The following is a 14043-nucleotide window of genomic DNA, read 5'->3' on the forward strand; positions in this document are numbered from 1 at the left end:
AATGCATAATTGATCATTCATGCCCTCATTTGCATATCTTAACATCAAAATACCAAAAACATCCAATACATTTTTTTCACCTCTCATCATCAGTAATGAACTGAGAAAGTTTCAAGGTGATATGATTTTTTTTTTTTTTTTTTGCCTATTCGCCTATACCTAAACGATATATTTAGGCCTATGCTAATTATGCAAATTGCCCAAAGTGCAACTTTAGGCAACCAAGATAAATCTCCTTCATTTGACCTATAGATGACATTTCGGCAATAAAACTTTGGGGTACTAAAAAATTCTGGGTTCATGAAATCACGACCAGACTATGTGAAATGAACACATTTGATAAAACAGAACATGTCAACTGACGTTATAGTATACAAGTCAGTGATGTCAACAGTGAAACATGGTTCGCTGCCTCGGAACATGATGACCAGTAGGCTCTGGGCTAAACAAGTAGCCTAGGCCCTAGTCGACAACAAGACCATGGCCAGGCATAGTAGCCTAATTGTTTCAATACTTTCCAATGCCATTATTGAAAGCTTATCTTGATATAGGCTACCTAACACGCCGCAGCTCAGCGCACAAACCAGTTCTAACCTACCATTCACAAGAGCAGAAAACTTCATTGAAAGCGAGACCTGCGGCATGAATTCACGCGCGACGCTGCTGCCGCGTGTAAGATGAATATCCGGGTTAACCGGGTGGTTTGCAGTTGGTTGAAGTGGAAATCGCAGCGAAACTGTCACAGCAACATCGGGATGTTGTAATAATGTAGAAATTCAGACGCCTCGAAGCCACCGATGACATGCGATCCCGTCCTTTCTGTACTAGGTACAGAGGATCCGTGGGTTTAGCGATTTAGTGACAGGAGTGAACGTTGTCATCTGTTGTAAGTAGCTCTACCTTTGTTTTGCTAATGTTGCACAGCTAACTAGCCCGTGGTTGTTGTTGCTGCATTAATGGTTGTTTTCTCGTTCACAACAATCTTCGTTTAGTTACCCAAGTCATCAGCTTACACTGCACATTCTGTTCAACTGCACAACTTTCCCCCCATAAATGACACTCAAAATTGTGCTTGCTTGTTTACTTGTAGGTGATTGGAGAAGATGTGGCAAAACATCGGACTCACTGTACTGGCCATTATTGCAACACTAATATGCGTGCTACTCTTCATGGTGTTTGGTGAGTGGATTTTTAAAACCTACACCGCCGTCTTTTCTCAAAACTCATTTGGACCCGGCTACAAATTGGGGCAGGCTACAATTTGAAGGCGTTACGTGCCGAAAAGCGAGTCCCTGCCAGAACACTCATTGAAACCAATGACATTTTTGGAGAGACAATTATACTATTTTTTGCAGAATGAATTACATGATTTATGAACTAAAAATATGCTTATGAAACACTACTCGTCCTCCACATAATATGAGTTTGAATGAAACCGTATATTTGTTATGACAATTCTTCGATTCTTGTATGGAAATAATACTGAAATTGTAACCAGCTGGTTGTAATACTTCCAGAAGGAATGTAGATGCTTTATTGGCAGGCTTTCCATCTTAAATAGTGTCGGATTTGTCTGCAAAAATAGGTTTTAAAAAATCTGAAAAATTGGTCATTGGTTTCCATCGGTTTCAATGAGGGCACGCGTGTTCTGGCAGGAACTCGCTTTTCGGCACGACATCGTCTTTAAGCCACAGTGGCCATATTTTACTTCGGTGCGCACCAAAGTAGTAGGTTCAGGCCTTTCCCTACACTCTTGGTGGGGGAATGATGGGCAAACACCAGTGACAATACTGAGACTAGAGAAGCGGTACGGAAAGTGGAACTACAACGACCTCTGACACATTTCTGTGAAAAAAAGATAGGCATATCCTACTTGTATTGCTTTAAAACGTTTTTTTAGACCATACGTTTACTCAAAGAGGCAGGCAAAGGTCCAGGGTATAAACTGAGGAAAGGCCCAGTAGGCCTAGGCCTATATCATTTTAATAGAAAGAGAGCATGTCAGAGAAGTGAACATGTGAGCAAGACCATTTAAAGGTCCACTGTGCAGTAGGATGGTGGTCAGAGTAGGTATTGCAACTATGCTGCTCATTGACATTGTGCTGACGATTGCCAAATTCGACCTCTCATGAATATTAAACTAAAAGTTAACTTACTAGTATGACCAAAGTATAGTAAGTTAGGTAACTAAAAATGTCTATTTCTGGACATTCATAATGGCAGACATGTGACCTTGTACCTGTTCACCCCCCTCGTCAACTACAACGGTCTGGCAATGGGAGACACAGTTCGATAGCGCTGGGCCAAGACGGCACAGAGATCATAGAGGCCGTTTACTAACTCTGTTGGTTAGCCTCCGTTACACTTGGAGAAGATCCACCCTTTCATGTATGGAAAGAGCAATGTTTCCAGTCAGCATACATATATTTGATGGTGGTTGTAAGCATTTGTGAAACAGGTAACATTTGTGAATGGGCAGCATGAATTCTGGAAATAAACTACCAAACATACAACATTGCAAACACAGTCAGCTTGCTAGTTAAGGTACCCAACAACCAATTACTATGTGGTACATTTTTAATTTGTGTCATATTGCTACTTCACATCACAAGCAAGTTTGAAAGCTGCTTGACAGATCTCTTAAAAGTCTGTGGTATGGTCACAAAATCTGTGTCACCTTTGGGACACAAAATCTGTGTCAGTTTCACAGATCTTGCAAAATGTTGGTGTACCTGGTCATGGAATGTTTTCCGTGATGGACTCATGGAAGTGCTCTCTCCATATTCACTATCACTACTTAACATACGGTATTCCAAATATCAGCACAAAGTTATTGCTGTGTTGTAAGGTGTTGTTAGTGTCTGATGATGCAGCATTTTTAGTTCAGCCCTTTCAAGTGAAGAGTAGCTCCTTTAAGTGATGATGGAAGAGGGAGTGTAGTCTTCCGTTTCTATAGCTGCTTGTGATAACTCCACCTAACATTAGGAACACTTTGAATTTTAGTTTCCTATTTGAAAATCAAATGGTTGAATGGTCAAGTGAAGTCAAGTGTACTTTATTTTCAAAATTATATGTAACAGGGTTAGTACAGAAGTTTGAAATTGTGTTTGACCAGTCGCCAATGTGCAATTAAACTAAACATACATATTAGACATTGACACACATATACACACACAATGTGCAGTAAAAAAAAAGTTGACTGTTCCGTCATAGTTGTATCATTGCATGTTCTGTGATGGTGTTCTTACCCCACTCACCTCAATGCATGTTTTGTGTTCTAACTCATTCGCCTTGTTTTTGTTTTTCTTCCAGGGTGGTATGTTGTTTGGCAGCTCTTTTTGTCCAAGTTCAAATTCCTACGGGAACTGGTTGGCGACACAGGCTCACCACTAGCTGAGACGGAACCCTCCGAGTCGGAGAGTGAGAGGAGCTCCCCACCCACACCGACACCCCGCCCTAAAAACAAACCTCGCCAGAGGGTGGTGGTGCTGCCACAGGACACCTCTTCGTAGACCTACAGGCCGGCTATCTACAACGTGCACCCCTGTCTCTTTGTAGACCTGTGGCTATCTATTACGCACGGGCCGCTGACAGCTTTGGCTGGGCTGGGACAAAGTCACCCCACACCCCCACCCCCACATACATACTATGTAATGGGGACCCAATTCTGGGCCCTGCACAACTGACCCGTTAACACCGCCCATGGGATTTTTCACATAGACTAGCAGCCCATGCCTTTAGACCCCATGGTATGGTGTGCCATTTAGGCTTCAATTGTCACGTAATTCTTAATTTCTCTGCAGTATTCATTTCGTTTCACTCTCTCTGAGTAGCACTCATTCAGTGGAATATAAAAGAAGCCAGATGTGATGGTAAGCGTTGTGTGGGCAGGTAGTCTGTCCCTCTGTAAGTCATCGTTAAGTCATCGGTTCTTCACTGTCAGTATTCAAAGCTTAATAGAAATTGTTTAAACACAACGACATGAGTCTTATTGGCGGCAGCCTGGCCTCAATATCACACACACAACCCACAGCACTCATTGAACTGAAGGGTAAAGGGGAATGGAATCCTGTCTTAGAAGCCATTTACACGCATATGGATTTTGTTTTTGAAAACGCATTGGTTTTGTGCAGTCAAACAGTTTTCCGTGTCAAAATCAGCTGACGTCCCCAGGCCACATTTTGTCCATGGTCATTGGTTTTGGCCCCTCGCTTTCCACGTCAATTGAGTTTTAGTATGCACATTTCAAAACTCTGGTTAAAAATATCCCATGTTGCCTTTACACATAAATGGATTTGGAAAAAAAAATCCTGTTATCTGCATATGTGTAACCAGCACCATAGTAAAACAATAATATAATAATGATGATGATTTAGGAAAATTGAGGGAAACTGACCACACTGACTTCTACCACCATAGTGTATACTGGCTTAATGGAATACTTCACTAAACTGCCCAGGTGGCACCCTGCCCACTGTGTTTTTGAACTGGTGGTGTTTCAGTGGGCACTGCATCATGATGTGTCCTGTTGTCACGGCAACAGTTCTGGATAAAACTGTACATTACAGGGCATCCCCCCAAAAAATACATTGTTAGAGCAGGTGGGTTTTTAAAATACATTATTTTCAAAGTGCAATACAGCTTATAGATATGATGTCATTGTTTTGCACCACATGTTCTCAAACTGACATTCACTCTGGTCCAGGCACTGCTGACCATGCGAACCACACACACTCTTTTTGTGAATATTTGTGCATTGACTTTCAGTGACTGATGACTGAAGACTATGAGACATGGATGGAACAGTTTTAGAATAAGTGGTGACAAACCATGAAACTGATTCTATTACAGTTTGACAAGTACCTTCATTGAAATAAATGCCCACTTTACATATATTTGTGTATACATTTTTGGGAAGCCCTGTACATTGCCATTTCAATTTTGATTTTTGGCAAAAGTCCTTTTATCTTCTGAATAAATTTGTCTGATAAAAATGAAATGTTTCCTCTGAAGAGATAATTTCAAGTGTCACTTGAGTGCATGTTTTTTCCATTATTATTACAGTTTCTCAATTGGTTTTGTACATTTCTCACAACAGAATAATAATTCTCAAAAGTTTTTGTTCATGTGTCACTTCCTGGTGTTACCTGTGCACATAAAATCAGTTTCTCATTGTTTTCAGCATATAGCAAATGCTTTCGTCCACCACGCCATGGTTGTGTACAATTCTCAGTTGTTTTCTACATTATCAATTGCTTTTGTCATATCACTCAAAAAGCCTCGTCACTGAATACATGAAAGTATCTTATGCCCCAAAACATTTAGGCCCTCATTGTACTGAACGTCTTGACAGGCAAAATGATTTACCAAGCTGTCTTGGGTTAAACACTGGATAATTTCCATTGGATTTTTGTCTATAAATATCTGTAAATATGATTGGTAAATTGCTCACAGGTAAATATTAACCCTCTCTAATCAAAGGCAGTAGAAGGGAATAATATTTCAAAGAGAAAACAGGCATGCAATATAACAATAGGCACTGTACTGCACATTACTCTATGCCTCGTGCCCTTTATAATTACGCTCCACACAAAATTACAATATTGCCCTATTTCACAAGAGAGTAAGTGCACTTTATATAGAATCAGTGTATTGTTTCAAATTTATTTTGCTTTACAGCTCTATATTTTTTTCACATGGGCCTGCAAGACAGGTAAAAAAGGGGTGCTAGAGGGCGCATTTTTACACCTCAACCAGAGTTGGCTATTTTTTCTATTTTGCAATGAGAATACCTGTCAATAAATAGGTCATAGTCTAAATGTAGTATATCATAGTCTTATCTGACCAATGTTATATAAAGCCAAATGTACAACATTTCCCATCTAATCTAAACAACATTTAGCTTCAGAAAAGATCCTCAGAAGTGTACTAGTCAATTGACAACATGACATCAATTTGACAAGCTTGTCCATAAATTGACACAATGACCAACCATTCTGATGGCACTGACACATTCATTGACACAAAAACTTGCTTTTGAAAGAAGGATTTTGACCAAGAGACTCGGTTTTGAAGGTCATCTACGGTGTTTTGCCATTTGTTAAGGCCGTTATGAGAATGAACTTTATGTTTTTCAAATTGCGAGAGAGATTTGAAAAATGCTCCAAAGCAATTGAGAAAAACTGTAAAGCAGTCTGGGTGAAACATGTCACTGATATCTAAATTCAGGGTACGATTTGTAGGGGGAGGGGTGGTTTTGAGATCGCCACTTTTTCCATATAATTGTAATCATAGTTTAATGTAATTCCATTGATATTGCTTGAAATCTGAAAACATACACCCCCCCCCTTCTGGTTTTCCGACAAATCGCAACCTGTCCAAATTCCTAATAAAAATAGTTTGCCCTAGCCTACAGTTATTTAATGTTGGATAAGGGTGGACACGGAGAAGATCCACACATTCATGTATGACCAGTTTTCCCAGTCACAATGAATACTAAGAAATTGATGGTCGTAGTAAATAGTAATGAAAGATATAGTATTTGTGTATGGGCAGCAAAAACACCATGTTTAAAAAAATAAGGGAAAAATCAGAAAGGAGAAAAAGACTGGAAGATAAAGCAGCATATTTGTTAGTTTACCTCACCTGACTGCTTAAGAATATGCATAGGCCTAGGCCTACTTCGCTATCCATTGCTAACAGATGCATATCTTGAATGACAAAGCCATGAAGGATCTCACCAGGTAACAATCAGGATGTTACAGAATTTGTTTCTTATAAAAAAAGCATTTCATTTTTTATTTAATATTTTTATTTCATTATCCTACAGTGCACATCATTAATGTGTACACCCCTTTTGAAAAAGAACATCTTGAACAATATTGAAATAAACACTAGTGTTGCACTGATACCGATACCAGTATCGGTGGATCGGCACTAAAATGGTGGTATCGGTATCGGCGAGTACCAACAAATAGGGCACCGATACCATTTACAGGTGCTTGTATGACCCTTAAACAGTTATTTCATAGAGGCATTTAAAAAGTATAAACAGTTTTTCTGGATTCACTTTGTATTAGTCTTTTTTCTGATTCACAGAGGTAGGCAGAAGCCTGACAAAGCCATGCAATGATTTTACATCCAAGTAGTATGCACTGCAGCCCTTCATATACATTTCAAATAGGGTGGTATCGGTATCGGTATCGGCCGATACTGCACAGCCAGGTATCGGGTACTGTATCGGGGCCAAAAAAGGGTATCGGTGCAAGACTAATAAACACAAAGTTACTACCTCCGCCAAGTATGTTTCTGCGTTCGTCGTTCGCAGTGCGTGTGTATTTCTGTCCACCAGAGGGCGGAGGTGCATGTGCTCTCTGAAAACTAGTGGTGCGACGTTAGCGAACGAGCCGATTCTTTTGAGCGGCTCCCAGAAGTGAACGATGGGAACCGGATCACAGCTGGGGGAGCCACTCTACCGTTATTTCGTTCATTTTTCATTCATTTTAAGCACGTGACCTCGTCACTAGGAGGGCACAGCCTGGCTACATAAATCCAATCTCTACTGAAAACATTTCAATTGGGGTTAGAACAGGGATGGGGAACCTATGTCTCGTTTACGGTGGCGTCATATAATTAAACATACTTTTCCGTGGCAAGCTTCACGGATGTTGTATTGAACTTGCTCTAAGCACATTTTGAAAATAACTTGTGTGTTTACTGAAATATTGTCAAAAATTTTACTTTTCAAAAGGGGATGTACTCATTAGTTATGTGCATCATCTTGAGTGACCATATAAAACAGTCTAAACATAAAAATATGGCAAATAATTTACATTCCAGAAAACATTTATATACAATTAACAATTCTAAAGCACAGCTTTTGATCGCGTGTATTATTTTAAAGACAGTGAGGGGACATGTTTACATTGCAGCCATCTGATGGAGTTGTGTCTTGAACCTTTGTCCCTCATGAGACAGCTGGGCGACTCGGTCCACCATTTCCTGCACAGCTAGCGTGTTTGGATAGATGAGAGCAGCTCTCTTAGTGGCCGCCACCACCGTCTTCAGCAAGTCACACAGAGCGTTGCTGGAGTTCATGATGCGATTGGCCACATCAAGTGCACTGGCCTGACGCGAGAGGGAGTCTCCGACGAAGACCAACTTGTGTGCGCTGAGGATCACGAACTTGCTGTGAGCGACAAAAATGCGAGGCGGCTGTCCGGCAGCCACACAGCTAAAGAAGGCATCGATGGCACTGAGAAGTGTGTCAAAGTGCTGTTCGCATTGGTCGGCATAGAAACCCAAAAGCTGACGGTCAGCTCCGCCCCCCGCTGACGAGGAAGAAGAGGAGTCAGAGCGTGCAGAGGAGGAGCCAGCAGAGTGATGGTGATTGGCTATCCACCGAGTGACGTCATTTTCCACCGGTCTGATCACTTCCTCCTCCAGTCGTCTCAACTTGTCGAGCTGTGACATAACAGACAAAAAGAAAGCAAAACATGGCTTTCCCATTTTATTTACAAACACTAGCTTGTGTGTGTGCAACACAGGGGAACCTTCTTCCTGTCTGGCCCAGGCACCCGTGTGGTCATAATTCATCCCTGTCACTAAAGCTCTTTTTTTGTTACTTAGGGCTGGATTCCATCTACAGTGTTGCTTATTTGGTGTGAGGAGGTTGTATTTGTGTGAAGAGCTCCGCAAAATCAGCTGGTTTGCTTAACTCTACACACAGTTGTCAAAATAAATGTTTTTGAACTAAGTCGTGAAACACACCCATCACATTACTAACACACATTGCCGCAGCTAGACAGACAGTGAAAATTAAAACACACCTTACCTCTTGATTCCTTTATTCACAAAGTATGTCATTTTGAGGAGTCTAGTGTGTGAGTGTGTTCGTCATTTGAAAGTTGTGTGTAAAGCAGGGAGTTGTGTGTTCAGTTATGCTAAATGAGTGTTGTCTTTGTTACATTCTGCAAAGCATGTGTGCATGTAATTCATTTTATTTTAGTTAAGTTATACTTCATCTTTGCTTGTTATGTAGTGGTTCCGTGTTAATCAGAACATTTGTTCAAAATGAAGTTTAAGGTTAGGGCCTAACCTCTCATTTTCTTTTTCAGCACTAATCTGAGGACAGCGACAGCTGCAACACGAGCGGTCCTATATGGCCCAGGATCAAGTGTTAATATTGTACTGCTGTTTGGTTCCAACGCGGCACACACTGTTTGTAACATTTGATGATTTATTGAGATAAGATGTCCAGAGCGCTGATCAAAATGATGACAAGCATTTTCTATTAACACAGAGTCAAACACTAAATTTACTCTGTCCAAACTCTGTCCAAACTTTTGGACATTATGGTTATTAGGCCGCTTGCCATCGTCTTCTCAAGTAGCTACAGGATGCTGCAACCTCACCTGTTCCTGTTCCAGCTGGACCTTCTGTTTCGTAATGTTCTCCTTATCTAACAGTTGCCTCTGGTGCTGCTCAAACTCCTCTTTGCCCTGAAAGAAATGAGATAAGAGTGGTTTAAGAATACACACTCTGAAAACAGAACTGATTAAGAAATGAGAGGAAACTGTGTATAATGTCTTACTCTCTACAGTTGAGGTAAGGTGCATGGCATGTCTATATTGTCAAACAAGAATAGAAATCAGTGCCAATGTGTGGGGAAGAAATGAGAGAGGAGTGCTTTAAGAAATGTGAGAAGAGTGCTTTAAGATATGAGAGATCAGTGGTTTAATGCAAGGTAAGCCAAGGCAAGGAAATTCATTCACATACGCAGTTCAACCCACCCAATGCATTTTTTTAACAGCAGATGGCAACCCTGAAAGGTTGAGATTTTGATGAGCAATGTTTTGGCTATGTTGTCCCTTATTGCACTGAGTCGCAAAAATAAGAAGAACATCCAAGGAGAGAGCTCACAGTTCGTTTTCTAGCAACATTGACCGTTCTAACTGTTGGTCAGTGTCACGGCTTCATCTGTACAGCGCAGCATTCTGGCGAATCGTGCGCTGGAAATAAGCCGATAACAACACTAGAACAAGGGCAAGTTTGTGCTCAGTTCCTAGGTTTGTAACGAAGCAGATGCCCCACAGTTGCAGAGAAACGTCTAGAAACCACAAAACTACAGCACAGGGTTGGCCTAAAGGAACGAAGACCTTCCTTAAGCCCACTGGACCTTGTGTCATCAGCAAGTGCAAGCCCTGCACTCGCAGTAGGACATAATCATTCATTCATAAACTATTTAATTAATCATTTAAATCCTGTCTTGTAGGCCTAGGCTTTCAAGGATTCATCTTCTAAAGCCTGCAACTCCTATGGTTCCACTACCGCATACCTACCTCAAACTCTGACTGAAAATCAATTACAAAAAGCATGAGACTAGCAGAATGTGTCCAAGTACTTCACTTTAATGTTGCTCCAAATTCGCTTGACAGGAAGGCTGTCTCAGTGTCTTTACAGTAGGCTATTATTTTAAGTAATAATATTCACAATATTGCTCAGGTTTCATTACAAAAAGGGAATTGCAACTAAATCGCAACTTTTTGGCATTTTAGATCGCAACTTTCAACGAAAAATCTTAGCAAATTCCTGGGGAGACTGGCTAATAAAATGCTGGGGGAGGAAACCCTGTGGTCCCTTACCTGCAAATGGACATAATCGTAGTCCTCCATCCAGCTCTTGATGCACTTCTCACTGTTGTTCATGTTGGCCTTCTCTGCTGCCACCGGGAAAGGCCTCCTCATCTCATTGTTGCAGTTGTAATCCGTGTGGTTGTGTCTGAGAGGGTGTATGACGCCCACACACTCCTCCCTTGTGCCCTTGCAGAGTGTGCCCTCCCCGACGGCTGACGACCGAGTGAAGAGCAACTCGGCACTCCCGCCAATTGTGGAGGCTAGCTGCCTGGCGTCATCCGCCGCCGTGCGCGATACTATTACGAAACGGTCCAAGTCCTCATTCTTACCCTGGTGCTTGCTGCTGCTACTGCCCCCACCTGAAAGCACATGCTGTTGTGACGTCCATCTGCACATGTCCAGATCCTGGTGCTGTTGCGCCTGCTGGAGTAGAAGCTGCGAATCCTCCAGCTTCAACAGCTGCCGCCTGAGCTTGCCATAGAGAGTCGGGTCCGGGAGCGCTGCAGCGTTGCCCATGGCGCCACGGCCAAACAGCAACAGGTCGTTGAGAGCTCCGCGAACCATCTCCAAGGCTGTCTGGACCTCTTTGGCGTGGCGCTCCATGAAAGGGAGTGTCATGGTTGTGGTCCTCCAGTGTGCTGAGGAGACCAGCTCCACCAGGGCGGCGCTAGAGGACTCCACCGCCAGCCGCAGCTGACCTAGCCTCTGGACGGCCGAGTCCAGGTCTAGCGCAAGCCGAGGCTCAGGGGGCGAGCCAGCTGCAGAGGAGGAGGAGCTGGACATGCTGCTGCTGCCACGGGCGCTGCTGCCCACGCTGGAAAATGATAGGCGGCTCATGTTGTCGGTCACGTCACCTGGCAACCGTGGTGGCGTATCACGACTTGGCACTTGGTCGTAGATGGCAAGGTGGCCAACTCGTCGCTCGCGCTCAGTCGATGACGCCAGTCTGTTCTGTGGGGGCGATTGAACGTCACAGGGAATGTCGTACAAGTCTCTGCGTGCCTCGGCCCCCACTGAAGACAGCTGACCACCAGGTGGAACGTCGTAAATGCTGTTGTCATCCGGCCCGCCGCGATAACGGTGATGAGAGGCTGCGCCCGCATCGGGGAGGATGGTGGAGAGCGGGGGGAATTGTGTGGCTTTGCAATGGGAAGAAGGTGGAGGGGCGTCATAAATCGTCTCTTGCTTCCGCTTGTGTGGCTGTGGGAAGTCGTAGCTGCTCTCCTCCCCCGCCACTGGGTCACTTCGACAGGAAGGCACCGAGTAAAGCTGCAGGTTAAAAGAGCAAAAAGAATAGAGTAGAATAGACGTTATTGTCATGTAAGCATTATAATTTGTCTTTGCAGTCACCGGGTGTCACCCGGCACTGACAAGTCAAGGGTAGCGTGAGCAATACAACAGCACATTGAAATTGGCAGGAGTGCTCCTTTAAATGACATACTAAAACAATAGTAAAACCTGACTTTAGGAAAGGAGTTATTTTCAAGATGACCCCTAGGTAGGCCAAAAAAAAATGTAATAGCCAGGACTACGAAACTTCTTCAGTGTATTAGACACATAAAATCTAAAACAAATTGTATTGGAAGTCTTCTGAACATTTCTTTCATCTTATGCAAATTATCCCCTCGCTCATTAAATATGCACATATCTGGGTGCATTGGGTGAATACCATTTTTTTCCTGATCCTTGATCCATCCCAACAGTGCATGAGATACAGTGCCCTCCATAATTATTGGCACCCCTGGTTGAGATGTGTTTTTTAGCTTCCAATTATTTTTTTTTTTTCTAAATAATATAGGACCTTAATGGAAAAAAAGAGAAAAATCCAACCTTCAATACAAGTGCATTTATTCAGTGGGGAAAAAATCCCACATAAAGAAATAATTATTTGACATCAAATAATGTGTGTCACAATTATTAGCACCCCTGGTGTTAATATTTTGTACAACCCCCTTTTGCCAACAAAACAGCACCTAATCTTCTCCTATAATGTTTCACAAGATGGGAAAAGACAGAATGAGGGATCTTCAGCCATTCCTCTTTGCAGAATCTCTCTAAATCATCCAGAGACCTGGGTCCTCTCCTCTGTACTCTCCTCTTCAGCTCACCCCACAGGTTCTCAATGGGGTTGAGGTCTGGGGACTGAGATGGCCATGGGAGGAGCTTGATTTTGTGTCTGGTGAACCATTTCTGTGTAGATTTGGCCATATGTTTAGGGTCATTGTCTTGCTGAAAGACCCAGTGACGACCCATCTTCAGATTTCGGGCAGAGGGCAACAGATTTCGATTTAAAATGTCCTGGTATTTGAAAGCATTCATGATGCCATGCACCCCAACAAGGTTCCCAGGGCCTTTGGAAGCGAAACAGCCCCACAGCATGACTGACCCACCCCCATACTTCACAGTGGGTATGAGGTGCTTTTCAGCATGCGCATCTTTTGTGGCACGCCAGACCCACTTAGAGTGTTTGTTGCCAAAAAGCTCAATCTTAGTCTCATCTGACCAAAGCACACGGTCCCAGTTGAAGCCCCAATACCGCTTGGTGAACTCCAGACATTTGCGTTTATGATTGTGACTGAGGAAAGGTTTTCTCCGTGCATGCCTCCCAAACAGCTTGTTGGCGTGTAGACAGCGCCTGATGGTTGATTTGGAGACTTTGTGACCCCAGGATGCTACCATTTCTTGTAATTCTGTAACAGTGAGCTTTGGAGATCTTTTGATTTCTCTTACCATCCTCCTCACTGTGCGTGGTGGCAAAATAAACTTGGGTCCTCGTCCAGGCTTGTTTACCACTGTTCCAGTTGTTTTGAACTTCTTAATTATTCCTCTCACAGTGGATATGGGCAGCTGCAGTTGAGTGGCAATCTTCTTGTAGCCTCTGCCTGACCTGTGAAGGTCGACGCACATCTGCCTCACTTGTATGCTGTGTTCCTTTGTCTTTCCCATGTTTTAAGAGTGCATAAGAGAAATGGCCTCGGTGTCACGTCATATTTATACCCCAGGGAAACAGGAAGTGATGAACTACTAATTAAATGTTCCTACATACTCTGGTAAACTTTGTAAACCACTGTAGAAATGACAGAAATTCTTCAATTATATTTATTTCCTGGGAATTGTTAAGGGTGCCAATAATTGTGAAACAGGTGATTTAATCAAAAATAACTATTTTTTAGTCAGGGATTTTTGCTATTTTCTTACAATTCATTTGAGTTGAATGCTACATTTTCCTAAAATTTTCAGTGTGACAGTATTCTTCTGCAATAAACACTGAATATATTTTAAGGCTTTTAACACATCTCAACCAGGGGTGCCAATAATTATGGAGGGCACTGTATAACCAAATCCTTCTTAAAAAGCTGCAGTATGTAGTTAGGAAGAGAGGAAGAGATCTGCCGAGTTAGGCTTGAGT

General features: G+C 42.6%; 2 protein-coding genes across 2 annotated transcripts in view; one reads left to right on the forward strand and one right to left on the reverse strand.

The window, feature by feature from the left end:
- Positions 1-669: 669 nt before the first annotated feature.
- Positions 670-4999, forward strand: smim13 (small integral membrane protein 13). The gene is made up of 3 exons (XM_063185180.1): positions 670-886; positions 1091-1179; positions 3313-4999. The coding sequence occupies exons 2-3, from the start codon at positions 1104-1106 to the stop codon at positions 3510-3512; spliced, it is 276 nt and encodes a 91-aa protein (XP_063041250.1). The 5' UTR covers positions 670-886; positions 1091-1103; the 3' UTR covers positions 3513-4999.
- Positions 5000-6779: 1780 nt separating this feature from the next.
- Positions 6780-14043, reverse strand: part of nedd9 (neural precursor cell expressed, developmentally down-regulated 9) — a 37090-nt gene continuing 29826 nt past the window's right edge. Inside the window, exons 5-7 of the mRNA XM_063185179.1 lie at positions 10644-11903; positions 9414-9500; positions 6780-8463 (exon numbers count right to left, since the gene is read on the reverse strand). Of these exons, the coding sequence (XP_063041249.1) occupies positions 7921-8463; positions 9414-9500; positions 10644-11903 (1890 nt within the window). The 3' untranslated portion in view covers positions 6780-7920. The remainder of the gene's footprint in view (positions 8464-9413; positions 9501-10643; positions 11904-14043) is intronic.

Source organism: Engraulis encrasicolus, chromosome 20 (assembly GCF_034702125.1).
Source record: "Engraulis encrasicolus isolate BLACKSEA-1 chromosome 20, IST_EnEncr_1.0, whole genome shotgun sequence".
Lineage (NCBI taxonomy): Eukaryota > Metazoa > Chordata > Actinopteri > Clupeiformes > Engraulidae > Engraulis > Engraulis encrasicolus.